The sequence below is a fragment of the Rhea pennata genome, chromosome 4 (genome assembly GCF_028389875.1).
Source record: "Rhea pennata isolate bPtePen1 chromosome 4, bPtePen1.pri, whole genome shotgun sequence".
Taxonomy (NCBI): domain Eukaryota; kingdom Metazoa; phylum Chordata; class Aves; order Rheiformes; family Rheidae; genus Rhea; species Rhea pennata.
Genome location: NC_084666.1, coordinates 12,273,640 through 12,298,442, shown reverse-complemented (window position 1 = coordinate 12,298,442; position 24,803 = coordinate 12,273,640). Strand labels below are relative to the sequence as shown.

The following is a 24,803-nucleotide window of genomic DNA, read 5'->3' as shown; positions in this document are numbered from 1 at the left end:
CCAAGCTGTGTCCCACAGACAGATCAACTGATCTGAAACTTGCTGTAAGATGTCCACACAGCACTGCACTACATTGCCAATCCTGTCCTGAGATATATGAGCTACCTTCTCCTGTTTAAAATGACTGGAAACAGGGTTTGCCAGCATGTATTTTCTGCACCTCTGGATTCACTCTGTATTTAGAAACTGATGGAAGAGAGTTCATGCATGTGTGTGTATTTTGAACAGATATGTTGAAGTGATGCTTTAACCAGAAAGTTCAGCTTTAACTAGAACCTTCTGTGAGAATGTCCTGTAATCTTTGTGTATCATCTCCCCTAACATGTTCTTGTCTGTTACTCAGATGTGTTGTGGCAGAACACCTTAGCTGATCACAATCAATTTATGTGAATACTAAGTGACATTTTATTTGTCAGTTCCCTGTAAAAGACAAAGATAAGTTTTTATCTTGTCTCTTTAATGTAGTATCGTACTACAGTTCTGCTACAGCAACTAGTCTGGTCACTGTAGAAATCACTCACTTAAAGAGAAAACATTCATTAGCCAGCACAAAAAGCTAGAATTAAAAGAATCCCATGTTCCTTCCAGCCTTTCCCTTTCATTTTGAGAGCTGTAGTTTTCTCCACCTGTGAAATTAGTACAGCCCTGTTTTTGCATCATGTATAGTTAGGGTATGTGATCATTTCACAGAATCACAGAATCGGTAATGTTGGAAGGACAACCTCCCTGCTCAAGTAGGGTCACCTAGAGCACGTTGGACAGGGTTGCATCCAGGTTTTGAATATCTCCAGAGAAGGAGACTCCACCACCTCTCTGGGCAACCTGCTCCAGTGCTCCGTTACTCTCACAGGGAAGAAATTCCCCCTCATGGTCAGGTGGAACTTCCTGTGCTTCAATTTCTGCCTGTTGCCTCTTGTCCTGTCACATGAGACAACTGAAAAGAGTTTGGCCCTGTCCCCTTGACACCCTCCCTTCAGGTACTTGATAAGATCCGCCCCCCCCCAGTCTTCTCTTCCCCAGGCTGAAGAGGCCCAGCTCTCACAACCGTTCCTCATAGGGCAGGTGCTCCAGCTCTCTGATCATCTTTGTAGCCCTATGCTGGACTCTCTCCAGTAGCTCCATGTCTCTCTGGTACTGGGGAGCCCAGAACAATGTATATCATATCATTTCCTAGGATAACTTGAATATCATTTCCTATGATAACTTGAGATTCCTAGAAAAAACAGCAGTGTGTGTGCAAATAATTAAATCTTTGGGAATTCTTTTTGAAATTGGTCCTCTTTCCTTCAGTAAGAGGAGGCTATTTTAAGAGGCTACAGATGGAGTAAAGAGAAGAGATTACACAAATAGCAACAAATGTTTTTTATGTAGCAATTCAAAAGAAAGCCCAAGAATATGTCTGGTCTGCAAGAGGATGTGCTAAGCTGCTTTTTATTTCTTTCTTATTTCAGACTCTGAAAGGATTGGAGGAGGCAGCGGATACTGGGCTATTGTGGTTCTCTTTGTCATCTGTCTAGTCATAGTTGCGGCTTTCATCCTCTACAAGTTTAAAAGGCAAGTAAACCTTAATCAGCAGTACATGTATTTTTAAGAATTGGATTTATCCACACATCAGTAAAATGCAGTTTGCTATATGTAAAGGAGATTTTCTTGAGGGACTACAAAAAGACCACCACTTTGAAAGCTGTATTTTTCAAACTTCTCAGGTACTTTCCTGATGCTTGCTTTCCTTTGGTATGCTCCAAGATAAATAGCAGCAATATGGGAACTATGGCAAGTTTGTTCAGCTTGACTAAATAATATCATCAAAAAAGAGAGCTGAACTAAAATATTATTACTGATTAGTTCTTGTGCTGTTTGTCTTAGCAGTTTTGAATGAACTAGAGCCAGCAGGACAATGAGTAGATCTGCAATGCTAATTTGTTTAAAAAGTAGTTTTATCAAAATATGTAATTGTGTGGAGTTTCTCTTTGTGCACATGGGGTTCTGATTACTGGGACAGAGCCACTTCAAATAAGATAAATCACAAGTGATGGAAATAGATCAGTTTTAATTTGACAGTAGAGTGTGTAAGGGGAAGAAATAATTCTGGAAATGGCCTGTATGTACAATATATCCTCAAAATTGACCATAGGTACCACATCAGCCTTTAACAGTTCTTCTAGATCTTTAGTCTGCAACTGATAGTAGTCATTACTACTAGTATGATGTGTAACTTGAGGAACTTTGTTTCTGTTCATGTGTTTGTTTTATCATTGGCTGTGCTCCTGATATTTTTGTCTTGGGCATTTGGAAGCTTTGAGTTTGATCAAACTGGCAAAAACCTGTGTTACCATCAAATCCTGATGTCCTCACTCAGTGAACACTCCTATTGATTTGTTTCATTATTTCAAGATTGATTTTTCTTCAAAATAAATGTAAGTTTACAGAAATGGTTATAGCACTGAGTTGCAAGAGTAGATAGCTTTTAAGTGGGTGATTCTTTAGCTAAGAGTTTTAGGCAGCAGAGAAAACCTCTCTCTGCTAAGAATCTTCATTTTCTCACTGTAGGATCTAAGTCTCAGAGCTTGTACTGACTGATTACTGTCAAGGACAAAGCACAGAATTCTGTATCAGACTCTCTCTACAACTGAATAAAAATCCAGCTTGCTATTATGGGTGCCTGCAGCAAAAAAAGAACCATAAAAATGGTTGATGATGTGATGTAATTTTATTATTTCAGTAGCAATACATGGAGGATTTGCTGTTTGTAGTGTTGGATCATAAAAATTACTTGTGATATCTTTTGAAGGCTGTATGATTTATGCCTTTTAACTGGCTCTTAAATGAGAGCAATTAAATAACAGATGCAATTACTGCATGGCAGAAGAAGTATAAAATATTTAAGAAAGGAAGAAAAAATATTTTTGAGTCCTTTCTAAAACACCCGGTGAACCATTTTTTATAAATATAGCATTTATTAAGGATAAAATTATAGTGTCCTTTGCAAATTGTGAGCCTTAATGCCTCACATGCTGCCATGTATAATTCATGAAAATCACTTGCATTGATGAATGACCCTACAGTTGTATTCAATTTTAGTCTATATCATGTCTGTTTTTGAGATATGTGACAGAATTATTTTTAAATATTAGTGTTAAGATTTTCTGAGATGACAGGTTTTTTCAGTTGCATCCTTTTTATGCAATACGATTTTCAAAAAATACTGAGCACTAATCAGTTCTTTGAAAAATCGGTTTTGCCCAAGTGCTCACTGTGAACTCTTCTCCCACCCAAATCACTAATCACATTAAAAAAAAAAAAAAAAAAAAAAGCCTTTTCTGTGTTTGTAAGGACTGATAATAAATTGCTGAATTCTCCTGGAGTACTTACTTACAAGTATAGTCCCTTTAAAGTCAGTACAGTGAATGTATTTAAGTTTACAAACTGGCTCCTAGAGACTGAGGCTATGAAATTGAAGAGTCCTTTATTAGACACAAAGCAATCTGTAATGCCCAGAGAAGGCTCGGCAATATTATGTGCTTGTATATTAATAATTAATTTGTTGAAAGTGTGCAATATGCAATAAAAATTTTAGGAGATAATTTCAACGTAATAACCATATGTTAATTCAGATACCACAGGCAAATGTAAGAGTGAATTATTTTCATATAGAAATTAGAGAAGTGTATAAGGTATTGAAGTTTTAATACTGTCCATAATTTTTATGTATCATTCACAAAGTTAAGGAGAAGATAGATGACACTTGATTATGCTTTCATTTTTCACTTATGTGAGTTGATAGTCAGATACTCCATTCAGTTAAGATTTAAGATTCTTTTCTTCCCTGAGTCAGAGAAAGGTTTATGGATCTTGGTTTAATCACTACACTGACTGGGTCTACAAGACTACCTGTTGGCACTGGGGCAAGATAGGTTGTCTGCAAAAGACTGTGTGAACATGTCTTGAATTATTCTCTCTCTCATTCGCTTTGCCAGCCCAAAGACAGTTCCTTACGTTAGGTTTTATATCTGCAAAGATGAGAAAGACAAAAATACTGGCCTGCAGATAAGGCTTAAAAATGAGGATTGGATTGACTAGGTGGTTAGATCTTCATACATGTGAACATTTCATACATTTTTCCAAGAACAGAGGAATTATTCAGGGTTTAGGATGAAATGCATAAAGAAATAGTGGAAAGTTTCATTTCTTAATTGTGAATTTCAGTGTAGACCATAGAACAGCCTCCACAGAAAATGGAAAAATCTGGCCCAAACTGCCTGATTGGCTCCTTTTGCTCAAGTACTGCATACATGTGAGTGTGTTTGAGTATGTAGGTATATACATATACTCACTGCACTCCCTGCCCAGCTTATGTCTGAAAGTGAGATTTGTTCATGTCATAAGCTAATTTACACTTGTTTTTGTCAGTCAAAATTGCAAGATAGAAGATGGCATTGATAAGAAATCAGGGACTCCTCTATCACCTTTTCTGCAAATCTTTTGGGGCAGTCAGGAGAGCAGTGATGAAACTGGCTGTTTGATCTATTTTTTAAAAAAAAAAACTTCAATACATAGAGCTTAAAACTGGTGTCCTTCACAAGAAGTAAATCTCATGAAATTAGTTTGAGGGAGGGACAGAATCTAAAAAGAACAGACCTGCACAAGATGCCTTTTATACAGGCAGATGCCTTATATACAAAAACTGGAGAATTACCTAATCAGAGAGCAGGGTGGGGGCAAGATGTAGAGACAGAAACATTTAGAGGGTATGGGATTTGGGCTGATTAGTTGTATGATTAACAAAAAATTATATTGCCTCCTTGCTGCAGAAGGAATGCATATTAAAATGAAAAGATTAAAATATATAATTTACTATGGTTCTAATTAAAACTAAAATTGTATGGTCAGGTTGCATAATCAGAGCTGTCGTGACTGTCTAGTTAGTGATTAGATTATTGTGAACATTGTTACATTGTTTCAGATAAACCATAATCCAAAATACTTAAACAATGAGTAGGAAGACTGTTGCCTTCTGTTGTTATCTACAGCAAAATTGTAAGCATTTATCCGTTTTTCTATCCTTCACGTCCCCATGCTCCACACATACACAGACTTTATCTAATGGTCTATTTGTGCATGCATTCTGAATATGTGCTTTAAAAACTGTGATATTAGAACCCATGGAGCCTGGGACTTGTAAGCATCCCAAGGCTTACAGTTAGTTGCTTTAGGCAAAAAGGCCAAAGCGCAAAGAGTCTGAGAAGTGCAGGGTTTTGATCCTCTGTAGTCTGAGTAAGTAAACAATTCAGATAAGGGCTATTTTTGTACCGTAAACAAAAAATAAATTTTAAATGATGTTTATAGTTTTTAAAGATCAATTTTAGTCCTTCCTATACTAGTCTACTAGTGAAGAAAGATTATTTTAGACTTTTTTTTTTTTTTTTTCCAGTAGTGGTGTATGGCAGTAGTAAGAAAGAGGTAATCTCCCAGTTGCCAGATGTCACTGTGGCTGTGAAGCAAGAGGTTGTGCAGATAACAAACACAGATATCGGGCATGCCAAGAATAATTTTCCTTTTCTTTGCTCTTACTTTCTGAGTAAAGAAATCAAGTCTCATGCATCATGCTAACAATAGTATGGTTCAGTTGTTTCACCATCCAGGTAAAATGGACTACAGCTGCTTCCTTTGACTAGAACAATATAAAGCATCTGGAAAATATTTTTGAAATATCTGTCCCATTTTTTAACACAGATCTGGGATCTGCATATATTTTTCTAGATCATACCGTCTTAACTAAATTTGGTTCAATAAAAGAACACTTATTCATTTCCGTTTGAAACAATATTTGTTTTTGTTGTGGATTTAAAATAACCATCCAAAAAAGATTTCTTCCTCCATTCAGAGCAAGCCTTCACAATGTGAGGTCCTGGGCAATCATACAGACAAGTAGCTCTGTCTCCTCTAAGCAAAGTGGAGGAAAAGAGAATTATATATTAGCCACATCAAAGCTGCTATATATTCATTATGTTACTATCAGAAGAGAGGAAATCATCCTTTTCTTATTCTTTTTCTTCTATACAACCTCAGGATTTTAAGATTTGCCAAACCAGAGCAGATGGGTTTTCTCTGCTTAGGTTTTTATACCTAGCAATGTACAAAAATCTTCATATTTTAATTTGCATGCAGACTACTGCCCATGTCCTTAAAGTTGTATACATTGTTTTCAGAAATCTCTGTGGATCTATTTCAACCAAATTCATATTATTTTTTATATACTTCTTTTTTTCCCTGGTACTATCAAGTGCCACTTCTGGAAATGAGACACCTCCTGGGTAATTTCCACAATCTGGAGCAGGACTGTGTTATCTTTCTGCCTCATTGACTTACCATCTCATTTTCAGTCTCTGAAGAAAACCTATCTTTTTTCCCCACCTTGCTTTATACTACTTTTATGTTCCATGAGAGCAAGTTTAGTCCCAATCCATGTCATTTAGTTATAAAAAAACAGGCACTAATTTAATGATCCATAATATTTCATAAAAACTTCCTCTCAAATCAAAGTAATAGCAGGTAGAAAAAAATTCTAAAATGAAAGAGGCAAGAAAATCATGAGTGCCTTAAAGCACAAAGAAGTCATTCATCTGAACATTAATCCAAACACTACAATAAAATACTCTATTTAATGGATTATTATTGTTGTTGGTTTTATTTAAGTTCCAACACTATGCTACGTTATTCCATATCCTTTTCCATGTGAATGTGTTCCTATTTTTTATACTAAACAGAACCTTAATCAAGCCTCTGGAAAATGAACGAAGCCAGTGAATAAAGGCCAATGAATATTGGCTGCACAAGGCTGGAATGGAAAGGCAAATAAATGAGAGAGTTTAAATGAGTAGGAATGAATATATCGCCCGTCTCCTGCTGTTTAAGTGCAAACAGTCTCTGGTGTGAACTGATTAGAGTTTATAAATATGAGGGAAAAAAAATTGCTTGCTGGAGCATCTGTAAAGGTGCAGGACCTGGAGAGCTCAATTAGGGTGGCATGTGCTGTGACATTCATTAGTAGTTCTGTGCGAAGTCTCCTGTTCATATTCTTATGGTACTTAAAGCAGGAATGACTATTTTTTTTTCCTCCTGATTGAAATAAAATGTTACAGAGAAAACAAAAGGAACTAAAAATGTAAACTATGGAGTGCTCAACAGAGGTAATTGTCTAGAGTGGTGGATGCAAAGTACATGCATTTTGCAGCTCAAGAGTAAACCTTAAAAGAAAGTGTATTTATGTAATTTTTTTCTCTGTTCTTATAAATATGCTTTCAATTTGAATATTGCTGATATAAAGCTCCTGGATCAAATTTCATGTCTTGTCATGTTTGCACAGTAGTCTTTTATGTAGACCCAAGCATCTCAGCTCTTCCTACTTCAAAGAGTTACGTTGTCCTCCACATAAATTGCTTCCTTAAGAAGAGGAAAGGACATCAGGGTATACAAAATTTTTTCCAGTATAATTAGGGGTAACAGCTTCCTTCCTACATGTTAGAGCAGTGTGGAACAACTGGAAAATTGCCAGAATCAGGCCCATCTTTAGCAAAGCTCCAATATCCACATCCTGTTTCATCCCATAGTGTGGTTGTTCCTCATAAATAGAACATCTGGCACATGTTAAAAATGCCTCTTGAAAAGACTTGGACTCTTGGTTTTTTGAGTCTAGTTGAATTTTTTCCTTGTAAAACTAAGTCAGTATGAAACAGAGAGATCTCTGATGTATAGAAGGTCAAATGCCTATAATATATGCCTTCTTGAGCGCAGCAAACAGAGGCAGTGAACAGATGCAGCAGTTTGCGTAGCATTGTCTCAGCTCTGTCTTGAATTTCTGGGGCCCATGTTGGCCATTATGGTCTGCTGACCCTTGTGGAACGAGGGGACTAGAGAGTGACTCTGCTAACAGGTAAGGGGAGCTGCACAAGGGCAACTGCAGGGAGCCTTAAGCTCTCCTGGAACAAGCCCCAGCATTTATCACCCACTGTAGCTGGGTGTAGCTACTGCTAAGGAGCAGTCTCCCTTGCCCCTGAATAGAGGGAGTTAGGGCTTTTGACACTGGTAGCCCTTGTTTAGGGTGGATCAAGTCCTCATCCTGAGGACTGGAAGAAAGCCAATGTCACTCCAGTCTTCAAGAAGGGCAAGAAGGAGGACCCAGGCAACTATAGGCTGGTCAGCCTCACCTCCATCCCTGGAAAGGTGATGGAACAGCTCAGTCTGGATGTCATCTCCAGACAGATGGAGGAAAAGAAGGTGATCAGGAGCAGTCAGCATGGATTCACCAAGGGGAAATCCTGCTTGACCAACCTGATAGCCTTCTCTGATGGAATGACTGGCTGGGTAGATGAGGGGAGAGCAGTGGACGTTGTGTACCCTGACTTCAGCAAGGCTTTTGACACTGTCTCCCAGAACATCCTCCTAGAGAAGGTCAGGAAGTGTGGGTTAGCTGAGTGGACAGTGAGGTGGATTGAGAACTGGCTGAAAGGCAGAGCTCAGAGGGTCGTCATCAGTGGCGTGGAGTCTAGTTGGAGGCCTGTGGCTAGTGGCGTCCCCCAGGGCTCAGTACTGGGTCCCATCCTGTTCAACTTCTTCATCAGTGGCCTGGATGAGGGGACAGAGTGCCTCCTCAGCAAGTTTGCTGGTGATACCAAGGTGGGAGGAGTGGCTGATACACCTGAGGGCTGTGCTGCCATTCAGAGAGACCTGGACAGGCTGGAGAGATGAGTGGAGAGGAACCTCCTGCGGTTCAACAAGGGCAAGCGCAGGGTCCTGCACCTAGGGAGGAATAACCCTAGGCACCAGTACAAGGTGGGGGCTGACCTTCTGGAGAGCAGCTCTGCCAAGAAGTACCTGGGAATGCTGGTGGATGACAGATTGACCATGAGCCAGCAATGTGCCCTTGTGGCCAAGAAGGCAAATGGTCTCCTGGGGTGCATTGGGCAGAGTGTTGCCAGCACCTCTCCTCAGCCCTGGGGAGGCCTCATCTGGAGTACTGTGTCCAGTTCTGGGCTCCCCAGTACCAGAGAGACATGGAGCTACTGGAGAGAGTCCAGTGTAGGGCTACAAAGATGATCAGAGAGCTGGAGCACCTGCCCTACGAGGAACGGCTGTGAGAGCTGGGCCTCTTCAGCCTGGGGAAGAGAAGACTGAGGGGGGATCTTATCAATGTGTGTAAGTCTCTGAAGGGAGGGTGTCAAGGGGCTGGGGCCAAATTCTTTTCAGTTGTCCCATGTGACAAGACAGGAGGTAACGGGCAGAAATTGAAGCACAGGAAGTTCCGCCTGACCATGAGGGGGAATTTCTTCCCTGTGAGAGTGACAGAGTGACAGAGCACTGGAGCAGGTTGCCCAGAGAGGTGGTGGAGTCTCCTTCTCTGGAGATATTCAAAACCTGGATGCAACCGTGTCTACCGTGCTGTAGGTGACCCTGCTGAGCAGGGAGTTTGGACTAGATGATCTCCAGAGGTCCCTTCTGACCTTACTGATTCTATGATTCTTAAGATCTGTAATATTCTCCCTTCTTCCATTCATACAATCTAAGATCACAAATACTGTGCTCTATAAGAGCAAAGGAAAGTATTGAAGAGTCGCTGAGTACCTCAAATTTGTACCTTCCAGAAACTGCCTTCCTGTACTTACAGGATTGGGCTCATGATGTTTAGGTGAATGAGAAACAACAGTTTACCCCTTTCTGCTTTCATCTTTGCTCCATAAAGAATTGCTGTAAAGAACAATACGTTGAACGGTTACTTGTGAATTCGTAAGATTTCTTCATTCAGGTATCCTTAGTATATTTAATAGTGTGTATTGTCATCATGATGATCTCTAACTACTAAGTCTCATCAGAGACATGAATTTGAAGCCTAAGGATTTATACTGAAGGGCAGAACTTGTGGCCTGGTTTCAAATAAGTCCTTCAGCATGGGGAAAACACCAGCAGACAACAGTTAAATTGGCAGATCTACTTAACCTTGACTTAACCACAAAGGCATGATGTTTTGAGATGGATAATATATTAATTATGTTAAAAATATTTTGGTAATGTCATTGATGCTTCCAAAATCTGTCAGAATACAGGTTTGAGGAGATCTCTCAATTCTTTTAGCAGCATATGTGCAAATTCCACGGTTGTGAAAAAATGCAAAGATGGTCTTTTGGGGTTTGTTTCCTTCAGATATTAGGAGGTTTAATAAAAGAGTGAGGGATATGACAGGTTTGCTGCAAGTCTGACTGAGAGTGATAGTTTTCCACATGACCAGTTTCATAAGCAGACACATTATAAACTGTTTGGAGTTTACTGGCCCTAGAGAAAAAAAATCAAAATTAATTACCTAATATATTTTGGTTTGATAATGAGGAATGTCCTTAATCTCTGCTAATGTGGCTTTTTTTCCCTTAATGGGAGCAGGATGATGTATGTATGTATGTTTTTGCTGGAAGAGCCCTCAGATCTGTTGAAGAAGCCATAATAGCAGAAGTCTGTGCCATCAGACCCTCTTTCTTTCATTGTCCTTTGCATTTAATTAGTGCATGTGGTTTATTTACTCTGTGTGTGCAGAGGTGCAGAAAAGAATCAGACTTTCTTTGTGATGCTTATAAATAATGGGATAAAATAGCTGTTTTCTATATATATGATTTTGTATGTGTGTGTATATGTATACGTACCTATATATGAACATGTATATGTATACAAATATCATCTCATGGGTAGTTCAAATTAAAGGGAGAGGATCCTCTTCTGTTATATTTCATTGTTTAGCAGTTTCTATTTTTGTAATTATCTGGTGATGCAATGAAAGGTTCTGTTCAAAATAGTTTACTGCAAGAACTTCTAATCTCAAACTAAAATGGTGCCACTTGGTGAACTTTTCTTCCAAAATAATGTTTAAACACAAGACATTTCAGAAAAGCCTAGAGAAAACAGAGCAACCCATGTATTTATCGAAGTTTAATGCTACTGTCGGAATACAGAAAAGAAGATGGTCATTTTTAGATGCTTAAAAAGTCATGTCAGCTTTTCTGTCCATATTCTCATTGTAGCTAGGAGGAGCTCAGCAGAAACACTATAGTTTAGTCCCATTTTCCCTTTTTTCTTATTGTCTGCTCACTGCAATGATCTGTGGTTTGAGTACAAACTTCGACAGCCATAATCAGCTGTCACACTAATGAAGCTGTCAAACTGCATTTTGCAGTGTGGGAGATGGAGTTTGCAACGTGCAAACCGTGATCAGAAGTGTCTGCTTGGTGAACAGCATAGGATGTCCCTTATATGCCCAAGCAGATTTCAGATTAATGCGGCTGCAGCAGAGGGTATGGCTCTCTAGGAATGTAGATCTTGTATTCTGTTGGAAAGTTAGGTCTCCTTGACTATACAAAGTCTAACTTAACGTAGTTAAGAACTCCTTGTTAATATTTATGCTAAAGTTTCCTGGCACTGGTGTTAATTGTCAGTTAAAACTGATAAAGCCTTTTATTGGCATCCTTTTAATTTTTCTAGTTTCAAATCAAAATGAATGAATTAAATGCTGTCTCCTATAGAAAATTTAGTCTCATGCAGTTCCTAGTAGTATTGGGACACGCTTTACTCTGTCTCCTTTAATGTTGCCTGCTTGTCTCTGCCAAGCATGCTGTTCACAGAACACTCATCTTCTTATCAATGCCTGTTCACCATCCCATTCTTTAGCTCTTGTTTCTGGGCTCCGGGTTCTTCACTCTGTGGTCCCTTTCCATTCCCTGTATCCTGGATTTCTCTTACTTCTTCCTCCTGAAGGAGAGAATGAGTACCATTCTGTGCTACTGATCACCCTCAGTGTTAGTCCAGCTCACCAGGGAGATGCACTTACTGGGCTGTGACTCAGCATAGTGTTTGCTAACATACTTGGAATCAGGCATGCCTGTGGGCCTTTTTATTGTTTTACTATCTTAAAAATAACTGCTATGTTTTTAGTAATGTTCTAGTATTATTCATTGTCTGGCAATCTTAGTCAGGAAATTGATGCTTAATTATTAAGTTAGTAGCTCCACTATTATAAGGCATTTACATACAATTGTGACAAAATAAGGAGTTGATAACTTTTAGTTGTGAATACAAAGTTAAGGGAGGGTGTAACTGGTACTGTTCTGTGATTCTGGTTTTACTTCATTCTGCTGGAGCTCTCCTCTGATTCCAATATATGTGTGACGAGATGGAATTCCATCACAGACTTTCTTCCCTGTCCAATTTAGGAAACTGCCAGGCAGAAATGTCTACGCCCAGATGCACAATGAAAAGGAGCAGGAGATGACAAGCCCTGTTAATCACAGTGAGGACACCCAGAACATCATCCAGGGTGAGGAGTTTATTGATGATGATCTGGATTCTCAAACACTAGGTAACGCAAGAGGTAACTTCAATTTTAGTTTATAAATTTTTGTTAGTGATTGATTTTTAAATGCTGTTAATTTTCATTCTAGCATTTTTCATTTTCTACTCAGATTCAAGAAGAAAGAAGTACCACTAACAGAGGATTATCTCAATTTTCTTCTTTTTGCTTGTAATTCAGCCTAATATATTGGTGACATGCCATACAGACCAGACAGTATAGAAGATAGGTTTAATGTTGGGAAACTTAGGCAATTTAAGAATGAGATTACATTTGGTATAGAACAGAGTATAATTGCTAAGGTTTAGATTACCTCAAGAATATCCCCAAATTGTGGAAAATGGAGTTTAGGTGAGGAGGAGTGGTTTGTAGAGTGATGTTACCATAATTTCAGATGAATTGTAGCTAGATCCATTGTTTTACTTGCCATACTATCCCAGTAGAATGTAAAGTTTACATAATTAGAAACATTAAATATCTGCCTAGGTACAAAATATAATGGACCTCTCCTATTTTAACTAGTAGTTTACCTGTATTAATGGGTGGTCATAAGCAACTCACGAGGGAAACTTTCTGTGACTCTCTCTTAGTGCAAATGATGTTTGTGTTGGATAGAAGTGTGTATCATGTCACTCTAATGCTATTGAAGATAGCATTAGAGTGCTGATCTATACAGTTCATTTCCTCTAAAGTTTACCATTTTGTTCAGATTGCATTCAGGTCACAGTCTGAGAAGTGTAGCACAATGCAGAAAGCTCTCCAGTTCCATTTCTACAAATTTTGTGAAAATGAAACAGATAACCCAAAGTCTTTGGGATTTGTGACAGTAGCTGCCATGGTGGCAACTATAATGTTTTCATGAACTCCCAGAAGAAGCTCTGTTTTAGCTGTAGCAGGGATAGCCAGAGGTAGTACAGAAACCTGTCACAAAAGAAATTTCTCTATCTTGTGTTTCTCCTTTAACTGTCTTTTATTGTAGATGTCCTCATTTTCATTTGCTGGATCGTGTGTTCTTTCTGAGTTCTTGGAGATACTAGCTTTCAGTAAAAGTGAAAAATCCAGCCTTTAACTTTACTTCAAGCTTTGTGTATTGCCATATTTTCTTTAACAAACTTTGTATACAAGTATTTCTGTTTTCATTCAGAGTTTTCATTCAGATTCTGCAAGAAGTACCTTGATTGTACTCCTAATTCTACTGGAATTAATTCCAAAGACAACTCTGGAATAACAAAGCCTGAGTTGAAATTGTTTGATTAACTCACCTCCAGGGTCTTTAGAGCAGAATACTGAATGCAGACAAAGTGCATGCAGACATGCCTATTGAAGTGGAGCATTCAAAAACCTCTAATAATGCACAGAAGCCTAGCTTCTTTCACAGGTAGAAAGTCCTCCTGGCCTATTTATATGAAGCAGTTTGGGATTATGGAATGAAGAAATGCCACCTTGATTTGTAACACATTCAAAAATAATCTCCTTACTTCCTTACTGTTGGCTACATGGGCCTGATCCTGCAGTCCTTGCTGAGAGAAAACTTATTTTGCCTCTGGATAGAGCATTGTTAGGGTTAAAGAATGCAAGATCATGATATTTTGATTTGAAACTTTAGACAGTTAGCAAATGCAGATCTCAAGGTGATCTGTGCTTCTGCCAAGTTGTCAACAACAGCAGCATTCCCAGTGGAGCATGAAGAGTTCATTTCTGTGGGTCATAATCATCTATATTCATCAACTACTGTATAGCTTTTAGACAAAAGACTTTATTTAAGACATAAAACTAAACTTCTGCTCTCTGCACTGTTTTGTTACAATACTTTTCACTAGCTCCGGTATCACTCAATACTGCCAAGAAAATATTCTTGTTTATGATACTCTTCTATTTTATCTGGCTAGTGTTTGAAACGTATTATAATCCCTGCTTTATATTAAATTCTGTATTATGACATTATTTACAGAGGTTCTTATGCTATGGAGATTCCTGCTAATTCTGATGAATTCTTTCCCTCCCTGTTAGGGAGATCACTGTAACAGCCTCCACTTTGCTGTAACAGCACGCTTTTACAGGCCTAGGTTTCTGTTTGTTCTCTCTCTTCTCATAACTTTTGAATTTCCACAGTACAGTATTTCCAGACTCACCCATCCACTTTTTTTGTTTTCTATATATTTTATGTTGCCTACTTTATCGCAACCCCCACGTTGGGACTCCTCAACACCATTACCTTGCAGTGACTCCTTCTGGGAGAAGTGGCAACTTGAGCAGCTACAGAGTTCCCCTATTGCTGATGCCGGTCAGTGTCCAGTCCCAGGTCAGTGGCATGTTGAATGGAAGCCTCAGGTTCCATTCTCCTCCCTTACCTGCACCCCTCAAGACAACTACACCTTTTTAAGCCACAAAGAGAACCAACTTACGCTGTCACAGGGATAGAAACCCTAGGACTTCACCACAAGTTCACCATCATGAGCAAAAGCTTTAAGCAAAAGTATGCTGTAGGTACACGGAGCTGTTGCACCAACCTTCACCTGTTCTGTTCTTTGATAAAAACACTCTCTTTATGTGATTGACTTGTCCCTGAACTAAAAGAGGAATTTATTGTGAAGCACCCACATTATACTAATATCAGCCTTTTGTTTTTATATTTTCATAGGCAATCACTCAGGCGTGGTTTTGAGCATCAACTCCAGAGAGATGCACAGTTACCTGGTTAGCTGATACAGCTGAACACAAAAACCGAAAGACACTTCTCTGTATCATTTTATTTTTCCCTGGTGATATAACAAAATTTCAAATATGGCTGTAAATGCTGATGGAAAGGAGGTTCCTTAACAGTCCTGTGGAAAAAAAGCATCCATCATCAATTACTGGGGAGAAGGATAATACATCTTGTGTTCACTCTGTGGCCTGGAAACTTGTTACAATTCAAACTCAAACTAAGGTAGCAAATTTGTAGCCCTAGGCACATTTGATGCCACATACATTCTTTTTCTGTGTATGTTCTAGTTTCTTTTTGTTTATTTTTAGAAGGATTGACTGTAACTTTTTAATTATATTTTTAATTGCTGTAATCAGTGAAGGCTGGGATTCTTCAGCTTGAAAAATTGATTTGTAAACAAGTGACTAGACCAGAACAGATGGCTGGTTGAACACTATGATATTTTTTCAGAAGTCTGTAATTCAGAAATGGTTCTGTGCCAAGAGAGGTCTTAGCAAGGAGACAAATGCACTCCTAGTGAATTCAAGTTCTTAACTTAAAAATGTGTAAGACAATCTAATGAACTTAGGCTTAGGCCCTTCTATGGATTAAAGGAAGTGTTAGCTAGCATATTCTAAAATTATAGGATAATGCTCTTGTAAGTGTAGCAAGTCCTGACAAACCATCAGCACCAGTATTTCTCCCAATCTGATCCTGTGCGAAAGATAAAACACCAGCTTGATGCTTTTTCAAGACCGGGTGCCTTCACTTGCAGAAAGTCATTTCAGTTGCTCTCATCTTCTAACCAAGCACCTCTAGATTGATGGCAGCTGCCAGATCAGTTGTCATGTAAAAAACTGTTCTGACAGCTTGTCTCTTTTTAAATTTCCAGAGTGTGTAAATACCTCCTTTAAGTAGCTTTCTTTGTATGATTATTTTTTAAAAACTTCCTATTCTTAGGGCAGAGGTGCCAGGTATATCAGAGTTCTCCTCCGAACAGGATAGATTAGTGTACCAGAATCCCCTTGCTACTTGGATTTTCCCTTGGTGTTCCTTGGTGTTTGTCCTTCCAAGCAGGGGTGGGAAAACTCTTACCTGAACTTTGCCACTTGGATGTGTTTGACAATCCAGAGGGCCTTGAGGAGGATCTATGGAGGTGTAGGGGGATGTATTTCCTTTCTCTCACCACAGGGTGTCACTCAGTCCCTCTCAGGCACTGGCCTCTATTTCTACAGAAAGGGCAGTGGACATATCTAAAGAGCCACCTGCAGAAAGGCATGTGAGTCAGTTCAGAGTTTCCTTATCTCAAGCTCTGTATCCCTAGGGAATGGAAATCCAGTGAATCCATACCTTGCTGGTCATTTTTATGTGTTTTTGGAGCTGTGTGAAAAATGGACTGTGGTGTGAGGAATTTAAACATTTGGCATCCCGTGTTATCACAACTGCCTCAAATTAGGACACTTCCATCAGAAACATATGAAATCTCTTCACCTTTTGCCTTCAATAGAGACTAAATAGCTCTTTGCTCAGTGAATGTTGTACCAGTGCTGGTAGCAAATTACTACACCAGCTTACTTAAAGAGGATACAGATAGCTGAATACATCCTTGTGAATAAACAAACACAAATAATGACTGCTGATAAGACAGAATAGAACTATCTTACAATTATCCTATGCATTGGAGTCATTCTTCCATGTAGCTGTGGATGTCCTAGAGCATATTTTCATCAAATGCAACAGCCTTGGATATAATAATTCAATGTAGTACTGTAGACTCTCACAAACCCTGCAGGATCTATGTGTAAAGCACAAGAAATTCTAGTGTAAAATCTAAATGCATGAAACTAGGTGGAAAAGTTAAAGATTCTGACAAGTGCTTGCAAACCGCTCAGGAAAATTATTTCAAAAAATCTTTCTAAAATTTCCACCTATGTAGTTCTGGACTGTCATGCAAACATAATTTACAGAGAAGCAACGTTCTAGTTGATTGTTGTGTGTAAGACTTTGTATAAATTTGAGATGTTCTATGCTTCTGAGTCTAGATTTCGTGAAGAGAAATGCAAATACAAAATGCACTGAGCTTTGGAAACTCTCAGGACTGTTGTGTCAGAGGCTTGTCCTTCTCACCAGCTCATTACCTTTACAGTAGTAGAAATGAACAGAAAGTAGAATAGTATTGCAAACAGCTCACTGTTTCCTGAGAAATAAGTTCGAAGTGGGTTATTTAGTTAAGGCAGTTGAGTTGTGGATTAGCCGCATGGAGAAGGAATAGGATGAGAATTGTAGCTTGGAGTGTTTCTCCCATTGATTATGTGATTGGCTTATGTGTAGGAACAAAGTCGCACATACTAATATATGCTTTAACAACTACCTTTATATATTTTAAACTGTGTGATTTGTGTCTCTGGTGGCAGGAGTCCTTTGGAATACAGTAGAATAACTACTAGGTACTCTAATTAATACTTGGCACACATATAGTGCCTGTAACATATTTCTCTGATAATAATTAACTTAGTTCATGCAACACTCCTGTGAAGTTGGTTTGTCATGTCTTAAAAACACTGTGTTTTCTAAAGAGAAGTCACTATTGCTGTATCTATATTAATAATACCAGCAGATAATAAAGGAGTTCTTTGATTCTGTGGCAAGAATAACTTTAAAATTAATTATTTTAAAACTGAGAAAATGCCCTTCCATTCAAGGCCATTTAGTTTATCTGTAAATAACAGTTATCACTAGTGGTAAGTTTTGAATCTCTTGAACTACATCTATGACACCTTTGTATTTTAAAGGGCATATATTCCTACCATTCTTTATATTCAAAACCCTGCTATATGTGTATACAGAAACAGAGTTTATATGCACAAACACTAGGCACTCATGCATGCAGATACACATGCAGCATTTAGACATACCCCAGTTGAGTTGGCTAATGAGGAAGGGTGATTTGACAGCTAAGAAACAGAAGATGGCTATCAGGTGATCTGGATTCTATCCCCAGATTTCAGGCAAGTTATTTAACCTATATGTGCCTCGGTTTCCCCACCTGTAAAATGGGGCTGATAATTGCCTACCTCACAGTGGTATTGTGAGGCTAAATTAATTCTTGTTTGTTCAGGATCTTCAGAGTGAAATAACTATGTGAGTATAAATTATTAATAGTCTTGCTTTCTTTGTTTTACGTGTTTTTATTTCTGTTACTAACGGCAGCATAGAGAAACTAGCCACAATTACATGTAAGTGTAAAAATACATAATCTGAAAAGTTACAGAGCTGTTAAAGAGAAAAAAATGTAATTTGATTTAAAACTTGTATTGGGATGCAATGTTACATGATGGTATTGCAACATCAGTTATGATTTTGTTAATTTGTCTTAAATGTATCGGTTTTCCACAGTTATTGGGTTAAAAACCTTATAATAATGGTTAAAATGATTTAGCCTACATTGATATCTATCATCACTGGTACTGAACTATGCTAAAATCATTAACAGCAACACTGGCAGTGTGTTGGCCTCATTTGTATCTTGTGACTTAAATTGTTACATATTTGCAACTTTAAAAAGAAAACTCTTTTCAGAACACTCCAAGAAATATTGATATGAGGCATTCTAATGTAATCAGCAAAATTTACAGTTGCTATCTTTGGTTTCCCTTTTTACGTTAAAAAAGGAAGATATTCTTGTTTGAAATGGTTTCATTTTAGCAGTAAAATGCTCCATCCGTACAATGAACTCGGAAATGCTCAGGAGACATTTAGGAAGTCCCACGTACAGTGGAGTAAATTGTTTCTTCACATGAAGTAGATGTTTTGGCTGCCTTTGCCAGTTCATGGTACAAAGCAGATTTCGTCTGACATCACTGTGACGATAGGATTAGAGACCTTCTGGACAGGCTAGATAACCACAAATCCTTGGGCCCTGATGGGATGCACCTATGGGTACTGAGGGAGCTGGCAGATGTTGTTCCCAGGCCACTCTCCATCATCTTTGAAAGGTCCTGGAGAACTGGAGAGGTGCCGGAGAACTGGAAGACAAGCCAGTGTCACTCCAGTCTTCAAGAAGGGCAAGAAGGAGGACCCAGGCAACTATAGGCCGCTCAGCCTCACCTCCATCCCTGGAAAGGTGATGGAACAGCTCAGTCTGGATGTCATCTCCAGACAGATGGAGGAAAAGAAGGTGATCAGGAGTAGCCAGAGTGGATTCACCAAGGGGAAATCCTGCTTGACCAACCTGATAGCCTTCTCTGGTGGAATGACTGGCTGCATAGATGAAGGGAGAGCAGTGGACGTTGTGTACCCTGACTTCAGCAAGGCTTTTGACACTGTCTCCCAGAACATCCTCCTAGAGAAGGTCAGGAAGTGTGGGTTAGCTGAGTGGACAGTGAGGTGGATTGAGAACTGGCTGAAAGGCAGAGCTCAGAGGGTCGTTATCAGTGGCGTGGAGTCTAGTTGGAGGCCTGTGGCTAGTGGCATCCAGGGCATCAGTGACCTGGATGAGGGGACAGAGTGCCTCCTCAGCAAGTTTGCTGGTGATACCAAGGTGGGAGGAGTGGCTGACACCCGCGAGGGCTGTGCTGCCATTCAGAGAGACCTGGACAGGCTGGAGAGCTGGGCGGAGAGGAACCTCTTGAGGTTCAACAAGGGCAAGTGCAGAGTCCTGCACCTAGGGAGGAATAACCCTAGGCACCAGTACAAGGTGGGGGCTGACCTTCTGGAGAGCAGCTCTGCCGAGAAGTACCTGGGAATGCTGGTGGATGACAGATTGACCATGAGCCAGCAATGTGCCCTTGTGGCCAAGAAGGCCAATGGTCTCCTGGGGTGCATTGGGCAGAGTGTTGCCAGCAGGTGGAGAGAGGTGATCCTGCCCCTCTCCTCAGCCCTGGGGAGGCCTCATCTGGAGTACTGTGTCCAGTTCTGGGCTCCCCAGTACCAGAGAGACATGGAGCTACTGGAGAGAGTCCAGTGTAGGGCTACAAAGATGATCAGAGAGCTGGAGCACCTGCCCTACGAGGAACGGCTGTGAGAGCTGGGCCTGTTCAGCCTGGGGAAGAGAAGACTGAGGGGGGGACCATGCTGCAGGTGACCCTGCTGAGCAGGGAGTTTGGACTAGATGATCTCCAGAGGTCCCTTCTGTCCTTACTGATTCTATGATTCTATGACTGATTGATAGCTGTATTTTAGGACCATTGAGAAATTCCTTTAATGGGGATATTCTATTACTACATGATATGTCTTAAATAGAGGTTAGTACAGTGGAACTACTTTGATTTCCATCCGTGTAAAATTAACATGAATGCATGCTTTGTTTGTTTCATTGTTAAAAAGTATGAAATACATGAATTTGTTTGCAATATTGTTTTGATGATGAACCAATGGTTCTGATTTGCCTGGAATTTTTAGCATTATTTAAAGTCCAATACAATGGCAATTTCAATAACGGGTTATTCCTATTTTCACAATGTTATATAATTATTTTTAAACTAGTCTTTTGTGGAAAAAAACCTACAGTTTTAATTTCATTGCAGAATCATTGACAGTTGGAGTTGCTTTGCATTTGTTGATACTGCTCTGTTGTTGCCATCTTCACTTGTATTTGAGAGTTTTTGGTGAAAATAAGCATACGTTTCTCTCCAAAGGTTGACGTTTTGGTAGAAAGAAATTTGTAAGCACTTACCTTTTGAAATATGGATTTTTGAGATTCAAAGTTTTGTTGGATCTTCTAGTCCATCAAAGAATAAATTGTTTCCTGGCTCATTTTCTGCATTCTAGTCTCAGTTGACTATTACTTCTATGACTATCTTTGTGAGACCATATGAGGCGTATAGCCTAATCTTACTGGTCCAAGGAATTCCTTCTGAAACTTTCATTAGAACACCATTTAAGTGCCTAGAAATAGCTATAGTATCTACTTGGAGAGTTTTCATAATATTAAGTCTATATTTTCATGATATATTATTTCCATTCAGTATTTCTAGCGTTGGCCTTCTCAGTACCATTTAAAGTGTTTATTCCTGCAGTGGTTATGGATACAATGTTTTTCACTTATTTTCAGACTAATAAAACTAAGAATGACATTTTCCGAAGACTGCAGGACCAGGCTTTTAAGTGCTAAAGCTAATTGTAGATCTGAGTTCTTTCGACATTTGTCACTTACATGGTTTTAATCTTTCCTCGTAAGTCCTTTTATGTTGTTGGATCACTGCTGTAGCTTTTCTTTGAATTCATTTTGTTACCTCAAGTTGGTGGGAATACACAATGGTACTCGAACAACTCATTTCCCAAATTTGAACATGAGTGTTTTACTGACTAAATTTTTATTTTTCTTTTCTTTTTAAATCTTTTGTATAGGGCACAGGGAACAGTATCACCAGGGAAATTAAGATCTATAATGTACATATATGATGCTTCGGAATGGTGTGAAGGCTAAAGAATATTTCTCACATAAATGCCATATTTTTCTGAAATTGATACATAGAACAATTTAATGCCACGTTTTTTAATATCGAAGATCTTATTTGTCTAAGTCCTTGGTCCCTGCCTTTTCTCTTCTGTTAAACGGAATAACAAATTGCTCAAAATATGAATTGTGGAGCTGTGTAGGTCTGAGTGAAGGATTTTCATTGTTTTTTCCCCCCTTTTTCATATGTTATGCTTGTCAGGACTTCAAGATTCAGCTAGTCTATGTGCTGGTAACTAACTGTAACAGTCTTCAGGAAGAGAATATTTAAGACATGAAATACAGGAAGGCTTAGAAGTTTGTATTCTGAAGAGCAATGATACAGCCATGTAGACAGTGCTAGGCTATGAACAGTGCTGGGCAAAACAAAATCCTTATTAAAGAGCTGTTATAGTTTGAATCTAAATATTCTTTTTTATATAATATCTCTTAAAGTACGTGTTCTTAATTGTGTTCCCTTTCTCTCTTCTTCTAAATTGATTTCCTTTTTAGAGATGACATTTATTAGCCTTGAAAAAAGTGGAAACTTGCTTTCACACACGTAATTCTATTTAAAATTATTTTCTTGCAACACTTAAGCTCAAATGTAGGCAATACTTTTATACAGATTGTATTTTATTTCTGAATTCCTGTAGAATTCACATCTTTATAATAGTGTGTTGCAATATGGTGCACGTAAAGCCTTGCCAAGCAGCAGTAATGCATATAGCAGTGTATGGTACTACTTAAATAATATGCCTCTTGTGTTTATTCTTAGTGCTGTCATGAGGATTTTATTCACCAGTAAGTCCAGGATTCCAAGTAACTTTTTAAGCATATTTTATATTTCTATTTTATTTAGTGCTAATTTTAGTCAGCTTTTGATACTTATATCCAGCTCCTACTATATTCTCTTGCAGATCAAAAGGCAAGAACTGATTTATTCTGTTTAAAAAAACAAAAAGGATTGATTCACAGCTCCTATTTGGTTAAAACAGTTTAGAAATTATCTTCTTAAAAACAGTGAGAGAGATGCTTTGTAATGAAAACAGCTCATATAGGAAAACAACAGACTTGTATCCACATGGTTTTGAGACAATCTGGTTATGTATTGTAAACATGAAGGTCTATGCAGAAAGAGAAATGTACAGCCCAAACATCAGTAACATGCAGACAGGCAATTTGCGAGCTATAAAACTAGTCTAAAGAACTTTGCTAATACACCATTTATATGACCCAGATATTGTTATCACAAAGATAGGAAGATGCCCAAATTACCAGTTGCATTTGCTGTTTACTCTCTTCTGTCTGGTTGTAGTTTATCTTTTGTGATGCTGAAATCTTCAGGGAAATGATGTGTGTGAGTGTTGTACTCCCTTTAAAAATGATAAATCTGTAACTAGCATTTTCCTTTCTCATCCACGTATCTATTTACCTTGCTGTGTCTCTTCAGTGGAAAATATGTATTTAATTGACAGACAGCTATACCCATCATCTTCCAAATGCTCCTTCTGTCCCCTTCCATGTTATGGGGATGAGATACAGTGTTTGCATGAATTTATTGGAGCACAGTAAGGATTGGCTTACTTTGACTCTCCTTCAAACTGACCGGTTCAGAATAGCAGCAGGAGTGGGTAGGGGCATCTTGCCAAACAGTTGGTCTGCATATGTATTTCAGTGTGGATCGCTGAGGACTAAGCTAGAACATAGCCTTTTAGATTGTTACAATTTTACAAACCAAAACTGAAGAGTAGTCAAGATAGAGGGTCCATTGCTAAGGGGGGAGGCTGGTCCAAGGATCCTTTCTCATGGGAGCAGTTTGACTGTCAGTTGAAAGTCTGTATGTGACTTTTCCTAGAGATGGAATTAAGTGGTTATCTTTCAAATCCTTAAAATACAGAGTTAACCAGAACTGTTGGAGGAGCATGGAGAGGATGTGGCAAGAAAATTGGAAAATTCAGAAAATTCAGAGATATCTTTGTAGGGTAGAGCCTGTTTGAAGGGGAGGGTATGTGAGATAGATGCGGGAGGGAGGAGGGCAGACAAGATTGAACAAAACGGGAAAAATGAGAAGATAGTGCTGTCAGTGTCTATGATTTTGCAATGAGTTGTTCATTTTACATTTTTCTCAAGGTTCTGGGCAGTGGAGCTTATTTTAATAAGCTGTGATCTTTAATGGCAAATATTTTTCATTTTAATGGTTGCATAGAGGAAACTTAAACCATAAGCCTAAACTGCTGCACCACCAAGAACGTGGCAGTGCTGAATTATTTGCAACTTCTACTTTGATGTGGGTGGATCTGGTTCACAGCACTGTAACACTTGCGGTACAATGGAAAGGTTGCTTCATTGGAGCCAGAGTGCATGCATGTGGGCTTCAGAGGTGTAGCTGGAAGGTGAACTGCCAGAGGACCTTTGCTTTTGAGATGACTGTAGACCAGGTTATCATCTGGTGGTGGTGCTGCCCCTTAGCACAGCACTGGGCTAGGAGGCAAGTGAGAAGAGTTATTTTGTGGGGTCTGTGTCTTGGATTTATGATACCTGAAGTATAATTTGCTAGAATCTCTCTGCGTCCTGTAGCTTTGTAATTTTTGGAGAGAATAAAGTGATTTGTTGAGTACCAGTAGTATTCCAGAGAGTAAATGCTAGCCACTGGAATTTACTGAACATGTGACTGGAAGTTGCTGGAATTTAATTTTAGCAATAGAGGGCTCCTCTGTTTCTCATACACACCAAACGTTTTGAGTGTAGTTCCTGTTTTTATTTGTCACTGACAGGTTATGATTTATTATCTCATGGGTGTATCTCATGAGCTGCACTTGCTGCAGGGCAGCATACTCTGGAAGGAAAACCTAATCAAATGGAGAATTCTCCTCTCTTGATCCCAGTCTCTTCTGAGTAGCTTTTCTCTGGGCTGATGGCAAAAGAGGATTAACTCATTTTTATCTTCTTTTGTGACTGAAAAATACGAGAAAAATTTTGTAAAGGAATAGCAGATTGGTTGAGGTAGAGAACTTATCATCTGGCAGGGCTCTTTGGGAAGCTTTGACTGTCTGTGCTTTACCTTACCACTTCTTTTATAAATGTCAAAAGCTACTCTGCTTTTCCTTTCCATTACTTATAGTATTCTAGTGCTTATACACATTTCTTTGCAAAAAGGAAGATGGTTCTAAAGAATATCACAAATGCCTGCATTGCAAGGGTGGTTTTGACAGACATCAGCAATCACCCTTTCCTTGCCTAAATAAACGTATGGATAGTATCAATATTTGTATTTATGAAGCTGAACTAGAAAC

At 38.9% G+C, this 24,803-nt stretch overlaps 1 protein-coding gene across 1 annotated transcript in view; it reads left to right on the top strand.

Moving 5' to 3' along the window:
- Positions 1–15,103, top strand: part of SORCS2 (sortilin related VPS10 domain containing receptor 2) — a 541,923-nt gene extending 526,820 nt beyond the window's left edge. The window contains exons 25-28 of the mRNA XM_062575300.1: positions 1,452–1,554; positions 12,249–12,406; positions 14,608–14,687; positions 15,027–15,103. Coding sequence (XP_062431284.1) covers positions 1,452–1,554; positions 12,249–12,406; positions 14,608–14,687; positions 15,027–15,050 — 365 coding nt within the window. The 3' untranslated portion in view covers positions 15,051–15,103. The remainder of the gene's footprint in view (positions 1–1,451; positions 1,555–12,248; positions 12,407–14,607; positions 14,688–15,026) is intronic.
- The last annotated feature ends 9,700 nt before the right edge of the window (positions 15,104–24,803 follow it).